At 39.8% G+C, this 17279-nt stretch overlaps 1 protein-coding gene across 1 annotated transcript in view; it reads right to left on the bottom strand.

The window, feature by feature from the left end:
• The window catches only part of LOC107757180 (PR domain zinc finger protein 5), an 87497-nt gene that overhangs the window by 17133 nt on the left and 53085 nt on the right, over positions 1-17279 (bottom strand). Inside the window, exon 14 of the mRNA XM_016574595.1 lies at positions 4123-4208. Within this exon, the coding sequence (XP_016430081.1) occupies positions 4123-4208 (86 nt within the window). The remainder of the gene's footprint in view (positions 1-4122; positions 4209-17279) is intronic.

Raw genomic sequence — 17279 nt, 5'->3', positions numbered from 1 at the left:
GGCCATTTTGTCTTCCCTGCACCATTTCAGACTGGGCAGCTCTGATCACTTGAAGTAATGTCAGAGGCTGCTGGGACTCATGGCAGCGGCATCAGTATGTCATCTGGGTTATTACACATGCGCCCGCTGCAGTTATGGCTGAAATCTCAAGCCCCTTGGATGGCGTGGAGATCGAACCATTTGTGCATGTTCCCCTGGGCTTGATGACGTCACGTGTCGTGGTCACGACGGACGCGTCGACTCTCGGATGGGGAGCAGTGTGCGAGGGCATGCCGGCTTCAGGACTGTGGTCAGAACTGTGGTCAGCTGGTGGCACATAAACCGCTTGGAGCTGGAAGCAGTGTTCTTAGCTCTAAAGGAATTACGGCCGCAGCTGGAACAGCGACATGTACTGATTTGCACCGACAACGTCTGTGGTGTCGTACATAAATCACCAAGGGGGCGTACGATCCAAGGCTCAGTACAAGCAGGCAGCAAATCTCCTGCTATGGACGGGCCGTCACTTTCTCTCCACCAGAGCAGCGCACATCCCCGGTCTCCTGAACCGCGGGGCAGAAATGCTTTTGAGGAAGGGGATTCCTCAAGGAGAGTGGAGGCTGCAGCGAGAATGTGCACTGCCCGCTGTTCTTCTCCCTGTCTCACTCCTGGCTGGAAGGGGACGCTCTGACATCTCACTGGCCAGCAGCCAGGCCGTATGCGTTCCTCCGATCAAGATAATGCAGCTGGTGATATGCAAGATCAGGGAGGAGGAGGCTTCGGTGACACTCGTCACCCCGAACTGGCCGAACCAGCCTTGGTTCCCGGACCTGACGAAGCTGCTGGTGGCGCCGCCCTGGCCGATCCCCATCAGGAAGGATCTGCCGTCTCAAACGAGCGGCTCGGTGTGGCACCCCAACCCGGAGTTATTGAGCCATCATGTGTGGCTGCTTCGGGGATATCAGAGGAGCTGACCGCCCTGCATTCTCGTGTGCTTGATACGCTCTTGGAGGCGCGGGCGCCCTCCACGAGACATTTCTATGCTCTAAAATGGGGAGTGTTTGTGGTGCCGTGATGTTCATATCGACCCGGCTGCTTGCTCCGTGTCGGATGTTCTGCGTTTTCTACAGTACAGGCTTGATAGTGGATGTCTACCATCATCACTGGCCGCTATTGCCTCGTTTGTTCCCCACTGGGCGAGCAATCGATCGGTAGGCACGCGCTGGTGGTGAGTGTTCTTAAAGGGGAGAGGAGGTTGCATTCCCCACGTCCGCCTTCAGTTTCGCCCTGGGACCTAGAGGTGGTGTTAAGAGCTCTTTCACAACCACCATTCGAGCCTTTAGCATCCATTGCTATGAAGGAGCTATACTATCGTAACCTCGGTTCCCTGAGAGCGGGAACGAGACATCACGGAGGTCGCCGTGTTCGCTGCTCGACCAGCTAAGCGGCGTTCAGTATCAGATTCTGACGTAATTGTCGCGTGCACCGCATTGTATACTGCCTCTCGAGCGCGTCAGTATTTGCATGTGATTTGCATACTTTGCGACAATTGGCCAGTCATTTGGACTGGCGTGAGCCAATAGGACTTCAGGAAAGGTTGGAAGGGAAGGAGTTCCCATAACGGAAAAAATGTCTCCGCGTCAGTATTTGCATGTGATTTGCATACTTTGCGACAATTGGCCAGTCATTTGGACTGGCGTGAGCCAATAGGACTTCAGGAAAGGTTGGAAGGGAAGGAGTTCCCATAACGGAAAAAATGTCTCCGTGATGTCTCGTTCCCGCTCTCAGGGAACCGAGGTTACGATAGTATCCGGAGATGTTTTGTGTTCTGTGCGCAACTCAAATACTCCACTCTCCACCCAAATATAAAGGCTGCTGTCGGTTAATGAAGATTTGACAGATTAACTCGCGGCTCGATTGGACACTTGTCGTGTCAGAAAGTGATAAGACTTCCAGTTTTATGGACGTCGCCATCTTTGATTTTACTTTGGTCGTTGTCGCTATGGTTACTGGTAAGAAATACGGGCTTGACTTCCGTTGCACGTACATACAGACAGTATTCTAAACACAACTGTAAGCTGCTGTGTGAACTGGACATTTCGAGACTCACCTGTAAAGAAAATGCGGTTGTCAATCCCAAAAATTGACAGTGTGAACGTAGCCTCAACCACGGCTTCTTGGGGCTTATTGCTTTATTTTTATTGGCATGTATGGTTCCATAAAGAACCTTTAACATTTATGGAACCTTGCCAAGTTTCTTTACAGTCAAAAAAGGTTCTACATATTATTAAAATGTTCTTCAAACTATGAAAAAAAAGGTTAACTGAAAGGTTCTTTGAGGAACCAAACATTGTTCTATTAATCACATTGCTGCGGAAACCCCTTTTTGAAACATTTATTTTTGAGAGTTTGTAATGAACCTCGTTTGCACAGAAAGGCATATTAGGCCAGAAAATACTGGTGATGGCAATTGAGTACACATGGTGCATCACTGTTCCAGCACATATAGTGTCTGAATAACCTGAAATGCAAGAAGTATTTGAATAAGCTGGAGGATGTTGTGCTCAAATACAGTGCTATAAACTTGGCAACTCTTTAGTGAGGCCCAAACAGAAATAAATATCTGTCACGTAAGAGGATTAGCACAGTTCTGTCACTGCTTGTTCTCATTACTGCATCACCGATGCTGTTTTCACATGATGTCTTAATGGCTGAGTTTCTGTTGTGTGTCAGTCCACAGCTCATATGTTATGCTGCAGAATTGCAGGATCACGCTCCAAATTTGGCAAAGAGTTCTAATGATGTGCTGCATCTGTTCTGCTTTCTTAGGTTTTCTTGGATTAGTGCTGATGTTGCCACTCGGTCTGTGTTATAAATACGAGGGACACTGCTACACTAAACGACTGGGGAAAAGATGGGAGAAGTGATAGAGTTATTTCAGGAAATTATGTCACAACAAACAGCCATGCCATCCATCATCAGAGTACGGCTTTCCAAAAACATGTTTAATTTCTTGCTATTTAGCAGATTCCATTAAAAGCATCTCAAGCTAGATCCCACTAAGAGATTTTCCACCCAATCAGTGTTGGGCTCATTTACAGCAGGTGTTATAATATGTGAAGGGGGAGAAATATCAGAAACAACTGTCTACTATCACCCCTCATCCATATTTGACTTTACAGTAATATCAGGGACAGTCCTCTCCAGTGACCCTGAGGTAAAAAGTAAAACTAAATGTGTAAACTCTCACATCTGTTAAACGAGTGGTGTAATGTGGTCCTAATCATGTCTCTGTAGCTGCTTTTATGTCACACACATGGACACGTCTGGACACGCACACTCACACTTAACAGGGTGTTTTAGGCAGTAGCCTTTTTAGGCAGATGTTGAAGAAAATGTATTGCTTGTGTTTTGTTCTGTGGTGAGGGGACGTTTCCTAATGACCTGCTGCTGTGGAGGTTAAAAACATCCGCTGCATAGACACTAAAAAACACACAACTACACAGCTCCACAGGGGTGAAGGTGGTGAGAGATGTTATTTACAGTCAATTAACATGAGGATATTTTGAAAGCCTGAAACAAAATAAAACAAGGAAATTGTAACTCTTTATTTCACAGTTCTGACTTCTTTCCCTACAACTGCGTTATGTAAACTCACAATTCTGACTTTGTTCCTCAGAATTGCGAGATATAAACTCACAATTGTTACATATAAACTTGTAATTGCGAGTTATAAAGTCAGAAGTGTGAGATATAAACTCGCAATTGTAAAAAAAAAATAGTATTTTTTCCCTCAGAATTTGACTTTATGACTTGCTATTTTGAGTTTATATCTCACAAATCTGAGAAAAGAAGTCAGAATTGCGAGAAAACAGAACTGTGAGATATAAACTCACAATTGCGAGTACAAAAAGTCAGAATTGCGAGATAAAAAGCCACAATTACCTTGTTTTATTTTTCATTCAGTGGCGGAAACAGGCTTCCATAGGATATAGAGAAAGCTCACTAGTATATATAGACCCTAGTATATAGGTTTTTTAGTTTGAAAAACATATCTCTCCACTTCAGTTGTTTAAGGCTACATTCACACTGTTATTTTTAAGGAGCCTTGTAAATTAATGTGTGCTTGTATGTATGCAGTCTTACCCGGGTGTGTGTGCGTATGTGCATTTTAAGGCCGTCATTCTTGCTGAAGGCCTTGTCACAGTATGGGCACTGATACGGCCGCTCACCTGAAGACAAACACAACAAACATCAGACTGTCAGACAACTCACTGATAGACATCCACACATCCATCTGCTTAACATGAACAAACAAATGAACCATGTAAAGTAAACCATGTTTTAAAAAAAACAAACAACAAAAAAAAAACTTTGGAGCTTATTCTCGAGGAAAAAAGCGATTAATTGTGTGCAACAGGTTTTTCAGCAATGTTTTGGTCATGTTTTTTAACGTTGAGTCCTTAAAAATGTAGAATAGATGATACAGTAGGCTTTACAGAGTTAATAATCAACGGCCGGAGAAGAAGAGAAACATTTTTACCTCATGATGCATATCTGGACCATAGCAATATGCTGTGAGAGCATCAAACAGATGTCAGTTTTCCAAAAAGCAGTGACCATGACTTTGAATTTCAGGTAATTAGACTCTTAAAGCCCTTTGGTGTAGACATGGAGCTGGTGACAAAACACCACTGACAGCAATAAAAGGAACGAGGTGGCACTGATACGAAGAGAGATGGTTGTTCCATCATAACAGATCTGACCATGACAGCAAAGCCAATGATGGCATGTAATTCAGTTATTTGGCTCCATACTCAAAACTAGAAGCAAGACTGGTAAACATAGACTGTGATGTGGCATGTTTATTTGCGGGGTTTTGTTTTTTAGTAACATAGTCAGTTACGTCATTGTTCAAGTCAGTTGGTTTTGAAAGAACGCCACTGATCCCCATCCGAGCAGCAGTGCCAGGACGGTTTCATTGGAAAATGAACGCTCTAATTGGTGATCAAGGCACATTATGGCTTCATCATCACTCCTAAGGTTCTGCACCACTGGAATCAAAGCTTGGAAAAAGTGGAATCTTCTGCCTCTTTGGATCAAGAATGTTTTGATGCCAGGCATAATTCGGCTTTGGAACGGAGAACCTGGCACAGAACACAGGAATCTGCATAATGTTAAAGGCTCCAATATGTTGCGGGATTGAATGCAGAAAGTAACTGTGTCATGCACAGAACCAGCAAAATAAGACGGATTTGATGACTTACTTTGAGAGTTTAAACTCTGCACCTTCAGGCTGGATATCTTTTGTAAAAATTTGTTCCGCGTTTTTGATCACAAATGTCTTTTTTAGCCCAAGATCAAGTACAGCTTGACTGGATACATGGATACAGCTGCATATTGATATTTCATTATGCAAACAGAGCAGCCTTTAATCTTTATGAATGGGAATATATATATTTACGATTTGGCCCATGGAGGGTCTAGATATATGCTTTCTGATCTTTGACTACATGAAGTCTGGAATAACGTGTCCACAAGGAATCTAAAATATAAAACAGGATTTCCAAATCAATACTTCGTGTGTCTTTAGATTGCCAGTCTTCCTCTCCAGAAACGTAAAACCAAACACACAGGGTTTTTGTGTCTCTATCTCCACCATCTTGAACCGCAGAGACCTGCAGTGGGTGGAGCCGGTTAAGCCCCGCCCCTCCGCGGATCAAAGCGTCGCTGGGCTGAATGGGAGAGATGCTATCTGAGCACGCTCAGTATCAGCACAAAGGCGGAGTGACAAACTGTCAATCAGAGAGTGGACAAACACGTGGGTCTGCTTTAGATAAAGCTGATCCTGGCTGCAGATAGCAGAGCGGTTATGACTGCAGCGCTACAATCCAGCAGTGTGAGGTAACAAACACCTCTGCACTGGAGGCCCAATTCAGTACTTCTGATTTTGTTTAGTCGGAAAAACGCTACTAATTAACATAATATGGAAATTGCATTGCAAGGTCAATATATTGTACATTACGATAAGTTAGCAAAATAACAATGTCTTAGTCAGTGTTGTCAGTTAACTAAAATGAAAGCTATTAAAAATCATCAATTGAAAAAAAAGCTGAAATAAAATAGAGAAATATTTTATTAAAACCTATGAAACATATAAAATGTTTAAAAAATCTTTAAATGGCAACTAACTTAACTTATTTTAGGTACTAAAATAAAAAAAAAAAATAAATAAATAAAAATAAAGCTAAATAGAAATATTAAAACAATACACAAAAGGGCAAAAGACAAAATTACTCAAACCTAAAATAAAATGAACATGAAAACTGAAAATATCAAAATAAAAGCTAATTCAAAATATTAATAAATACCATATAATAGCAAATAAATAATATTAAAATATGCAAAATTCAATGGTCCTCAAATCTTTTTTTCTCCAGGATACAGAATGCACATTGGATACCACTATAGCAATATCAAAACTATTAACTGTTTATTATACAAAATAAATGTAAAAAAAAAAATATTATATTATTTTGATCATGAATCATCCAAATGTCTTAATATTACCATGAACTGCAAACACTTAGTAGTATGCCAAGATAATAACATTATTGACAGGTTTCAGTAGAGAATGTAGCTGTAAATTGTCTTTACCCTTAAAATAAATGGTCCGGATTTTATTTTCTGGTTTTAGTTAAAAAAAGAGACAAGCTTGCCTTATTCCAATAACTATGTTGCACTCTCTGCATAGTTTAGCACATTTAAAGCCATTCCACGGAATTACATTGATTTCTTTTTTTCTTTTTTCCGCATAATCAAAGAACATGCAAAAGATTTTGTGTCATTTCTTGAGTGTAATTACAACATGGACACTACAATATAAAGTGTGATCAGACAGTGTCATACTTTAAATAATCTTGTTGAATTTGCAATAAATGAAAATGGGACATCTCTCCATAGATTATGGCCTGTTTCATACGGATGTCTGCAGCACATGTAAATGACGCTTTATTAATTTCGGTGCCCATATTAACAGAATACACTATTCAAAGAACAGTATACAGTAATAAAGTTACATTTTGCGACAACATATTTGTTATATAAGATCTATTGCTTTACATTAGTATACTGTATGTATGCGAATATAGCTGTATATCATATATGTAACTATATATAGATTTTGTGATCATACGGTTTTTACAGATACTTTACTTTATGTCCCCTATAGTGCCCCTTTCAACCAAGCAGAGAATAAGTACACTGTGCATTATATATTACGAATCGCGGTCTGACTGATTTATTTCTAAAATCAAGACTATGCAGTGTACAAATCAAGTTCTGCATGATGTCAGCAAAATAATTTCCCGCATAAAAAACAGAGCTCCGTATAACTAGAACAGCGAGAGATAAAAGTCAGCTCACTGGCACAGCTTCTGTTGCTCTGGCATGTCGTATAGGAATTATTTAGAGAGTTTCGGAAAAGACGTAAAATATCAGGCTCACAGAACCGTGAGATCCAGCCGTCACCAGCAGGAAGCAGAGAGAAACCCAGGCACGTGAAATAAGCTCTATTCTCATTATGGGCCTTTCTGGGCTAATGAAATAAGGGTTTTCTGGATGGAGAATGGCTCCCTTCGGAATAAGTAATGCGCCTGGCAATTGGGGCAGCCCCACAGAGAAACGTGAAATGGCAAAACATAACTTAATAAGACACTGTCTTCAGAGAGATGCCAACTGCTGTGTTCCTGTGTGTGTCCTGATTGTGCAACAATCCCGTTTCTAATTGGCCTTCTTGTTAATGCAATCTCTTGAGGGAATAACTGTTGGATTCAAAAAGTCGTACATAGATTAATTAGATAAATGAAGAGATTGGTGAGGAAAACTTTTTGCTGCCCTTTGAATAATAAGGTTAATTAGCTCAGCTTCAGGGGGAATGCACATGTAAGATGTTCATTAAACATGAGAGCGCTCTCCAAACGAGTCTGCCGAGACGCTTCAAATGAGCCGTTGTGGTGCTGATTTGATGGTGACAAGCTTCCCTCGTACTTCCAAAATCTGGATGTAATGCACAGTGCAAAACCCATGTAGTCCACCAAGCTCTCCGTAATGGAAAAATAGCGCCTTCCACATCCTCCAAAGCATTTCTATAAATGGTTTTAGGACAAATCTTGAAACTTGTCTTCACAGCTGCGTCTCAAAACCACGTATCACATCCCCATCTGTCTCTCAAGATCAAGTGGATTTCTCCTTTGGTTTGTGTATTTGGGTCTGTATTTCTGCCATCAGGAAACGTCCTCACCCTGTAAAGCTATTTATCACCACTGCGTCCGTTGCAGTCAAGTTGATGTGTCTTGCATGGCTTGATGCCCGTTTGAAACTTTCATGAAGAACGTCGGTTTTGGTTTACAGGTCAGCGTGTTGACTAACAAGTCAATGTACTTCACAGATGTTATCGGGTGCATCAGGAGGAGATCCGTCATTTATGTAGCAAGTAGGGTATTGGGTTAGAGCTTGTCTTAGTCTCTGTAGAAGACATTCGAAGAGGGATCCAGTGAGATGGTGTTCAGTCTGGACCCTGGGTGGAGGGATTTGAGCATCTGTCAGGTCTGTAAAACAGGGATTAGCTCAGGACAAAAAGAGCCTGTGCTCTCACGAGCAGATGGTATTGAGGAGGACCATTCCTGGCTGAAGTTTTGCCTCCTCTTCCACGATCTGATGCAATATTGTCTTATAATAGGAGTCTTCGATGCATGGTGACTCCCTTCCCTTAGGATGTTGGTCTACACTGAGCGCTGGGTTCAAAGAGCAGCGTCTAGCTCCACTAAATAGTGTGCAGGGGTGTTCATACAGCACAAGGTTCTTGCAGTTGAGTTTTAAAGAGCCTTCATTCTGTTCAATTTGCGCTATAGTTGTTTTCGAAAGCAAAAATGTGTCTTGTGTGAATGGTCCCTAAGAGTGTGAGTTGCCTTTCATGTTTTAGATGAAGAGAGATAAATGGCAGATATACAATTATAAAAATCTAATGTTGGTTGATAACCAACTTAGTACCAATATATTTAACAAATATAAATGCATATTATACTGTATATACACCTTTAATTTAAAAATGAAAAGTAAAAAAGGGTTGGTGTTTTCTTTTTCCCTAAGGGCCTTACTAGGGGCCCGTGATGCAAATTAGCATATGCTATACTCTTTATGTACAATGCATATTTTTAATCTTTTTTGGGCTGGTATCATGCTTTTTGTACTGTCCTTATCCAAAAAAAAAAGTACAAGCAGCACTTGAGCCATATGCAAAGAACATATATCACGATTTACATCAGGGTGGTCTCTTTTGGCATGGGCTGATAAGCATCCACATAATATCACGCTAAAAAATACCTTAAAATGCTTTAGTGTTGTGGCAGTGCGTTGATGCATTTTCTTCCAAAACTGTGAAAATCTACTTGCTTTTTTGATTTATCGAAAGGATCACTATCCGAGTCTCTGGTGTGTGTGCATGTGCGGAAAGGCCGCTAACTGATTTAGCATGTGTTGTAATGCGACACCGTCTTTGTGTGACCCGAGTGTCTCTGCTCTCTTTCCAGATCCCCGGCGGTCCCCTGTGGCCCCAGACACCCCCGTCTGCTAATCGATCCGTTTGGCACCCCCCTCGTGTGAGAGTGAGTGTGTGTGTGTGTGTCTGGTGAACAGATGGTTGTCCCTGTCACATGCCGAGCATTGTGCTGGTGTTACGGGGAGATCTTTGTGGCTCAGGGCCTTCAATATGAAAGACATTAGGCCTGTCCATCACACACTCCATCCTGGCTTCCTCTTTCTCATTCCAACATTCAAAGCAGGTTAACACATTCATACACACATGGACTGGAAATGTAGGCCTGAATGCCGCTGGGTATGGACCAGCAGACTGGAACAGTGCTGTAATACAATATTGATCGGTTTTGACCGATACGTGATTGACTTTGATCAGTCACAGACACACCCAATCACTTCACACTTGACCTGGTGATTACTGACAGACCTCCACAACTAATGCTGCGGCCGCCACACAGGCTTAAACGTTACCATGTATGCGCTGTGTTCAGTACATGTGCACGCATGCAGTTCGAACACACAATGGGATGTGTCAGGATGGTCGACAAGTGGGATTATTTTTGGCTGAAGGTGATTTAAATGATATGAATTACAGTAAGTGTTTTGCTTAATTGGAAGGTTTGTGTACGATAACAGTCTGAAGGCTGTTCGTTTAACGAAAGCATTAGGTTTCACATGCGATTTGTCTGTTCTGACCAATGTGAAAAAATTAAAAATAAAAACAGCAGACAGGCTAAATGAAAATTCAAATTCACTCTCTGAAAGTAAGTGGCGCTTATTGAAAATTAAGCTATGATGTATATCAAACAACACCAAGAAACACTAAGAACAGTGACAACAGAGCAGGTTCTGGATTCTTCACCAAGTTGCCACATTAGTGGCTCTGATCATGTGACCAAAAGTGTAAATCTTATTGGTTGGCCAGCTTTTTTTTTGCAGTGCAAATAAAACAAAGATAGAAAACTTCTCTGTGTCGCACTGACAGCAATCAAATGTTTGTGCCGTCTGAACACATGCTTTAACAGCTGTTCATTCAAATGAAAAAGTTTATTGCACCGAATTTTTGCGCCAAAACATTCATTTTGTGAACAAGCCTCAACAGGCACAATTGCAATTGTTATATGCACATCTTGAAACTCTTTTTCAAATGAGTTTTAAAGGTGTTGCAGGAGTTGCAATTTAATAACTTTAAAGCTCCATTACTATGGTAATTAAACCCTTTAATATTAAAAATTCAATTAATTCATTGGCGTAGCATTGAATTTCACCACTTTTCAGCGTCTCATTAGTTTTTACAGGAGTCTTGTTCTATTTTGTTACATCCAGCTGTGTGAACGGCTCCCAAAACACTTCTGATGTGTCTATGTTGGACATTATCCTAAACCAGCATAATTATATGTTAAACAGCTTGACAAATCCTGACCTACTTCTTCTGATTCAACATATGATTCATGTACTGAACTGCAATTTCTACGTCAGTGCATCATTACAGTACTTCAATAAAACCATTAGGCTCCTTTAACTTGCTGTGCCACTAACAAGGCAAAAAAATGGTAACACTTTTACTTAAAGCTTTTATGTATATCTCATTATAGTGTTATTAAAGGGTATAATGCATTATAATTATTTATAATGTGCATTGTGATACATTATTTCTTGTCGTAAATAATTATAACCAAATTTAAAATGCATAGTAAATGCATCAGTAACTACGTAATTGATAAGTGTTATAATGTATTAACTGTGGTTACAATTATGCAGAGGCGGACAGTAACTAAGTACATTTACTTGAGTATTGTACTTAAGTACACTTTTTGAGTATCTGTACCTTACTTGAGTATTATTTTTTCTGGGAACTTATGACTTTAACTTCACTACATTTGAAAGACAAATATTGTACTTTTCACTCCACTACATTTCTATCAAGATCCTCGAAGTAGAAAGTCGTTAGCACCTTTGAAAATCAGTGGGTGATTTTTTTCTTCTCTAAAACGTGACTTTCTTTTTTTCAGACAGTTTATCAGTAATCACTCTTGGGGCTACACAGTGTTGCTGTTGTAAAGTTACAGCTACAGTTGTGTTGCTGGGTTTTAAAGCAGGTTTGATTTTTTTTTCTTCCTTATCAGTCTGTATTTACAGGATTTCACTGTCCACTCAGTTCAAATGTGGATGTATGCACACACTGTCAGAACTGTGTGAGATCACTACCATCCTGCTTTTGTTGGGGTGGGTAGGGGTGTTAAATATTTTTTTTTGTTTTGTTTTTTTCACCATAGGTTTTTAACATTCTAAAAGCTCTTTATTCCAAATATACTACAAGCTAGTCAGTGTATTCAGCAGGTGTAATGTATTCTAAGTTGCTTCAGAAGTATTGCAAGTACTACTACGTACAACAATAAAACAGTGCATTGACATAAAAAAGGAAATTTACTTTTGGTACTTAAGTACTTTTAAAAGCAAGTACTTCTGTACTTTTACTTAAGTAAAAATCTGTCTTTACAACTTTTACTTGTAATGGAGTAATGTTTGACCAGCAGTATCTGTACTTTCACTCAAGTAATGGAGTGAAGTACTTTGTCCGCCTCTGCAATTATGCATGAGACTGTACAATACATTATAAGGTGCATTAAAAAGCATAATTAATGCATTAAAACTATTTTTATAATCCACTATACATAAAGGCTATTTATAGATACAGTATCTCACAGAAGTGAGTTTTGATGTCAAATAAGTCTTGCTGTTTTGCTTTTTTGTTAAAGCAGTGTTGCTGTTCTAAAGTTATACATCTACAGTTGTGTTGTTGGGTTTTAAAGCAGGTTTAATTTTTTGTCAATATTTTGTGTGGCCACCATTATTTTCCAGCACTGCCTTAACCCTCTTGGGCATGGAGTTCACCAGAGCTTCACAGGTTGCCACTGGAGTCCTCTTCCACTCCTCCATGACGACATCACGGAGTTTCTGTGAGATACTGTATACATCACAATAAGTCTTATAGTAATGTAATGAAATTGAAAAGGAGGCCTACCCAGTGACAAAGTGACAAAATATCTTAAATTGTGTTTCCAAAGATGAACGAAGCTTTTACGGGTTTGGAACGACATGGGGTAAGTGATTAATGAAAAAAATTTCATTTTGGGGTGGAGTATCCCTTTAAGCTATGTTGCTGACAACAGAATTGGCAACCATTGTTGGATAACGATAGTTATGGAAACTGCACCCCTGGTCAGTCAGACGATCTCTTCCTGTCAAAATGGGCCATTCTTGGCCAGAACAAGCCCAAGACTTTGTCGATGAAACGCTAAAAGGTTTTCACTTGATTTAGGATAGGGTTTCACTTGATTTCCATCCGATAAATGGTTTCACACAACAATTAAACCTTGAGGAGACGAAGTGGTACTATCTCAGGGCTGGAGTGACAGGTTTATGGTGCTCAGATGTGGAAGGATAGCAGTATGAAATGTTACAGCACAGCTGTAGGAAGCACATGTATCTTGTAATGCTAAAGGAAGCCGAGGCACGCGAGTATGTGTGTGTAGTGATGGGTAATTATTTGGGATCTTCTCGCTGCAGGAGCCTGTGTCCTCACAGTAGTCTAACAATCACACACACACACACACACACTGTCCATTCACATCTGGAAAGTGAAACCCATCCAGTCCAGTAAGACTATGTATGTGTGTGATATAAACATCTCAACTGAACTGCCTACTGCTGGATCCAAACAACAGAAGAAGAGCAGCTTTTTCCACTTGAATGAATTCAGATTCAAGATGTGTTTGGGAAATATCGTTCCTCAGTTACTGTATCTGCCACTGTTGATTGATTTGACGACAGCGCTGGGAGTAGGACTATGCAAAACTATGCTTTTTCAACACTAATTATTTGGAGAGTTGTTTGAATTAGGGGCTTCCAGAGTTTTTCATGCTACGAAAAATAATGGTCAATCTCAACCCACCAAAAATGTAAAGTTAATTATAAAAACAAAGAGAACACGAACACACACACACACATTTGTTCTCTTTCTCATTTTTCATTTTCCTTTAATTTAATAATAGTTATAATTTCCTTTATTTATTTAAAAATGTAAATATTTCCTTGTCACTGGGTAGGCCTCCTTTTCAATTTCATTACATTACTATAAGACTTATTGTGATGTATACAGTATCTCACAGAAGCTCCGTGATGTCGTCATGAAGAGCGTACGCTGCTTGCGTTCAGTGGATATTCTCCAAAATGGCGCTATGGTGATGCGGAGAGACACAGAGGTGACGAATTGTTGAATAAAGTTGTTATTTTTGTTTTCTTCGCGTACAAAAAAAAATTCTCGTCGCTTCATTCCGTTGCCATGACTTATCGCGAGAGACAAAAGGTTACGTGTAAGTCTCATAACATTGGTTAATGGAAACGCCGTCATTTCGCAATATTTTATCGACATTTATAAAATATCGCCAAAGTTTTGCGCAAATCTGTAATGGAAACGCGCCTAGAGACAACATTTTCATTTTGAGGTGGAGTATCCCTTTAAGACAGAATTTTCATTTTTTTCACTATTCCTTTTAGGGCTGTCAAAAAAAAATAGAAATTTCGAATATTCGTCGAATTTAAAATAAATTCATACTTTTATGGACCTTGACAGTGTAATTTACTTGGCAGTCAATGGGACAGTCACAAGCCTCCCGGTTTTCATCCAAAATATCTTAAATTGTGTTCCGAAGTCGAACAAAGCTTTTAGGGGTTTGGAACGACATGGGGGTAAGTGATTAATGACAACATTTTCATTTTGAGGTGGAGTATCCCTTTAATGATTTCCTGTATTTCCCAAAACTATAGCACCAACAATTCAAATGGAAATTTTTTTTTGCAGCAAATTGTTGCACCTGTTAGCATTTTGAAACCATTTCAAAGAAGTTGCATCACTAAATTAATCACTTTAAAGCTGCATGACTACGGCAATTAAACCATTTAAAATTAAAAATTCAATCAATTCATTGGCATTAACGTTACATTCGTTGTCAGTGTCTCTTGAGTTTTGAAACACTGAATGACCACAGTAGTGACTAGCCAGTTTTCAACAATGGATGCTATGGTAGTTAAGCAGCAAGTTGTTGTATAGGAAACACATCGCAATTTGTTTTGTTTTTAAGTGTTATTCAGGGCATAGTTTATTTATAAATCAGTCATTTAAAGCAATCTCTGCGTATGGCTTTCCACACAACACTGAAGAATGATCGGAAATTGTGTTTAAACTTTGTGGTCAGAAGTTCCATCTGTCCAGAAGTAGTAAGCTCCGACTACTTTACGGACATTTGTCTGACAATGTGGAATATGTTGTATGACTAAACTAAGAAATACCTTTCAGAGATTTCACGCCATGAACCTCGCAATCTGTGACAAATCCTGGGATCAGTTTTTCCTGAGAAACGCTTATTCTAAGACCAGTATCCTGTAAACATGACTTTGTTTTCCAGTGGACTGATTCAAACCTGTGCACGGTGCATCCCGACCAGCGGAAATTATGTAAAGCCAGCCTATTAGACTGGAATCAGACTGGATTTGAATAAAGCTATTGTGATTATTGTGTGCGGCATCCATCAAGTGGTCAGTGAGCGGCCCAAGGGCAGAGTGTGGAAACCCACAATCCTGCTGTTTTAAATCGATTGTAATCCGACTATATTGTGTAGGACCTCCCTGACCCATTCTCTACTATAGGAGAGGAAGAATTGTATAAACTTGTTAAATCATCTAAACCAACAACATGTATGTTAGACCCTATTCCATCTAAGCTCCTAAAAGAGGTGCTTCTTTTCTCCATTCTGTCACCGATGGAGTTTTGTTTCCTTGCCGCTGTCGCCTCTGGCTTGCTTAGTTGGGGACACTTCATTTCCAGCGATATCGTTGACTTGATTGCAAATTATTGCAAAGATACTATTTAAACTGAACTGATGATGACATCACTGAATTCAATGATGAACTGCCTTTAACTGAAAAATTAGTGTTTACTATTGTCATTTTGCATTATTGACACTATTTTCCTAATTAATGCTGTTCAGTTGCTTTGACACAATCTGTATTGTTAAAAGCGCTATATAAATAAAGGTGACTTGACTTGACTTGACTTGACCCTGTTCTCTAAGAGAAGTGCAAGATACAGAGTTCTGGTAGAAAAGAAATGTGGATAAGGAAAACATGATGCCTTTCATCTGTCAAGGCTTTCATCAGATTATTATTTAGAGATTAGACAAGTGATGTATTTGTCAAATTATTATTATTATTATCTTTAAATTCTAAGGCATAGGTCTTCAATCCTGCTCCTGGAGGGGCCACTGTCCTGCAGAGTTTAGCTACAACACTAATCAAACATACCTGAACCAGCTAATCAAGGTCAACTGGAAAATCACAGTGCAGGTGTGCTGAAGCCGGTTGGAAATAAAATGTGCAGGACAATGTGTCCCCATGAACAGTGCTGAAGACCTAGAGCAGGGGTGTCCAATCCTGATCCTGAAGGGCCAACATCCTGCAGAGTTTAGCTCCAACTTGACCCAACATACCTACCTAGAAGATTCTAGTATTCCTGAAGACATTGATTAATTTGATTCAGGTGAGCTTAATTGGGGTTGGAGCTGAACTCTGCAGGACACTGGCCCTCCAGGAGCAGGATTGGACAGCCCTGACCTAGGGTCTAAGAGGTTTTCAAACTGGTGTCCAAGGGTGCTAAATAGTCCTTGAAAAAATGTAAGAAAAAATAACAAGATTGTATTTGTAGGATTGTCAAAGATAATGTATAAACTTCACAATTTAAAGCTGAATTACTGTTATTTGGCCCTCTAATGGTTGAGGCATAAAACTGCAAGTTAAAACTGCAAGTTACAAGTATTTCTTGTAATTACTTGAATTGGGCTTCAGCTCAGTGAGGAAGAATATGAAGGTTTGAGGCATACTGGTGCACCCATGGTTACACTTTTTATTAGAGCAAATGTCAATAATGACATCAAAACTAGTTCCTTCCTAAACATATTTAAGTAACGTAAAAGAGACAGATAGATATATAGAGAAAGAGATATCTGTTAATAATGTAATTTGGCCTGGTAACTTCCACTGTTGTTCTAAAATAAATAACATAACACAAGTTATGTAGCGCTGACATACGACATAACATTCGAGGAAGAAAAAGGTCATCTCTGGGCTGGTTTAAATACAAGGCTCTGAGTTTCTCTCAAGAATTTCTCTTAACATCCAGTCCAATGTTTATACTTTGTTTTAACACTATTCTGTATTGCATCTTCTCTACTGCAGCTTTAAATCGGTTTAACAACAATTTTATATCTAGCAAATTTGAATATTACTTCAATAGTGAATCTGAATTAAATAATTCTTCACAAAGACAGTTTTAGAAAATCTACATCAAATCCCATCCCTAAGTGGCCTGCTACATTCAGTACAACAACATAAGCAACAGAGGTAGCCAGAAATTAGGTGGAAACAAAACCAGACAGGACGTAGGAGAGACAGGACAGAGTTTTGTGAAAACGTTTCTAGTTAATGTTAGAGAGGTTGCTCAGATCATGGCTAATGTTTGGTGTCACTTTCACCTACAACCATCAATAGCATGTGCACTGACCTCACGGCTGAACTACTTTCACTGATGAGGGCACTAGACTAATGCGGCTTGATCTGTCCTGAGGGCAAATACATAGGCTTTTCCACAC

This window comes from Sinocyclocheilus rhinocerous, unplaced genomic scaffold (genome assembly GCF_001515625.1).
Source record: "Sinocyclocheilus rhinocerous isolate Xijiao unplaced genomic scaffold, SAMN03320098_v1.1 scaffold1344, whole genome shotgun sequence".
Taxonomy (NCBI): Eukaryota; Metazoa; Chordata; class Actinopteri; order Cypriniformes; family Cyprinidae; genus Sinocyclocheilus; species Sinocyclocheilus rhinocerous.
The sequence above is the reverse complement of the archived record's forward strand: the minus strand, read 5'-3'. Positions and strand labels throughout refer to the sequence as shown.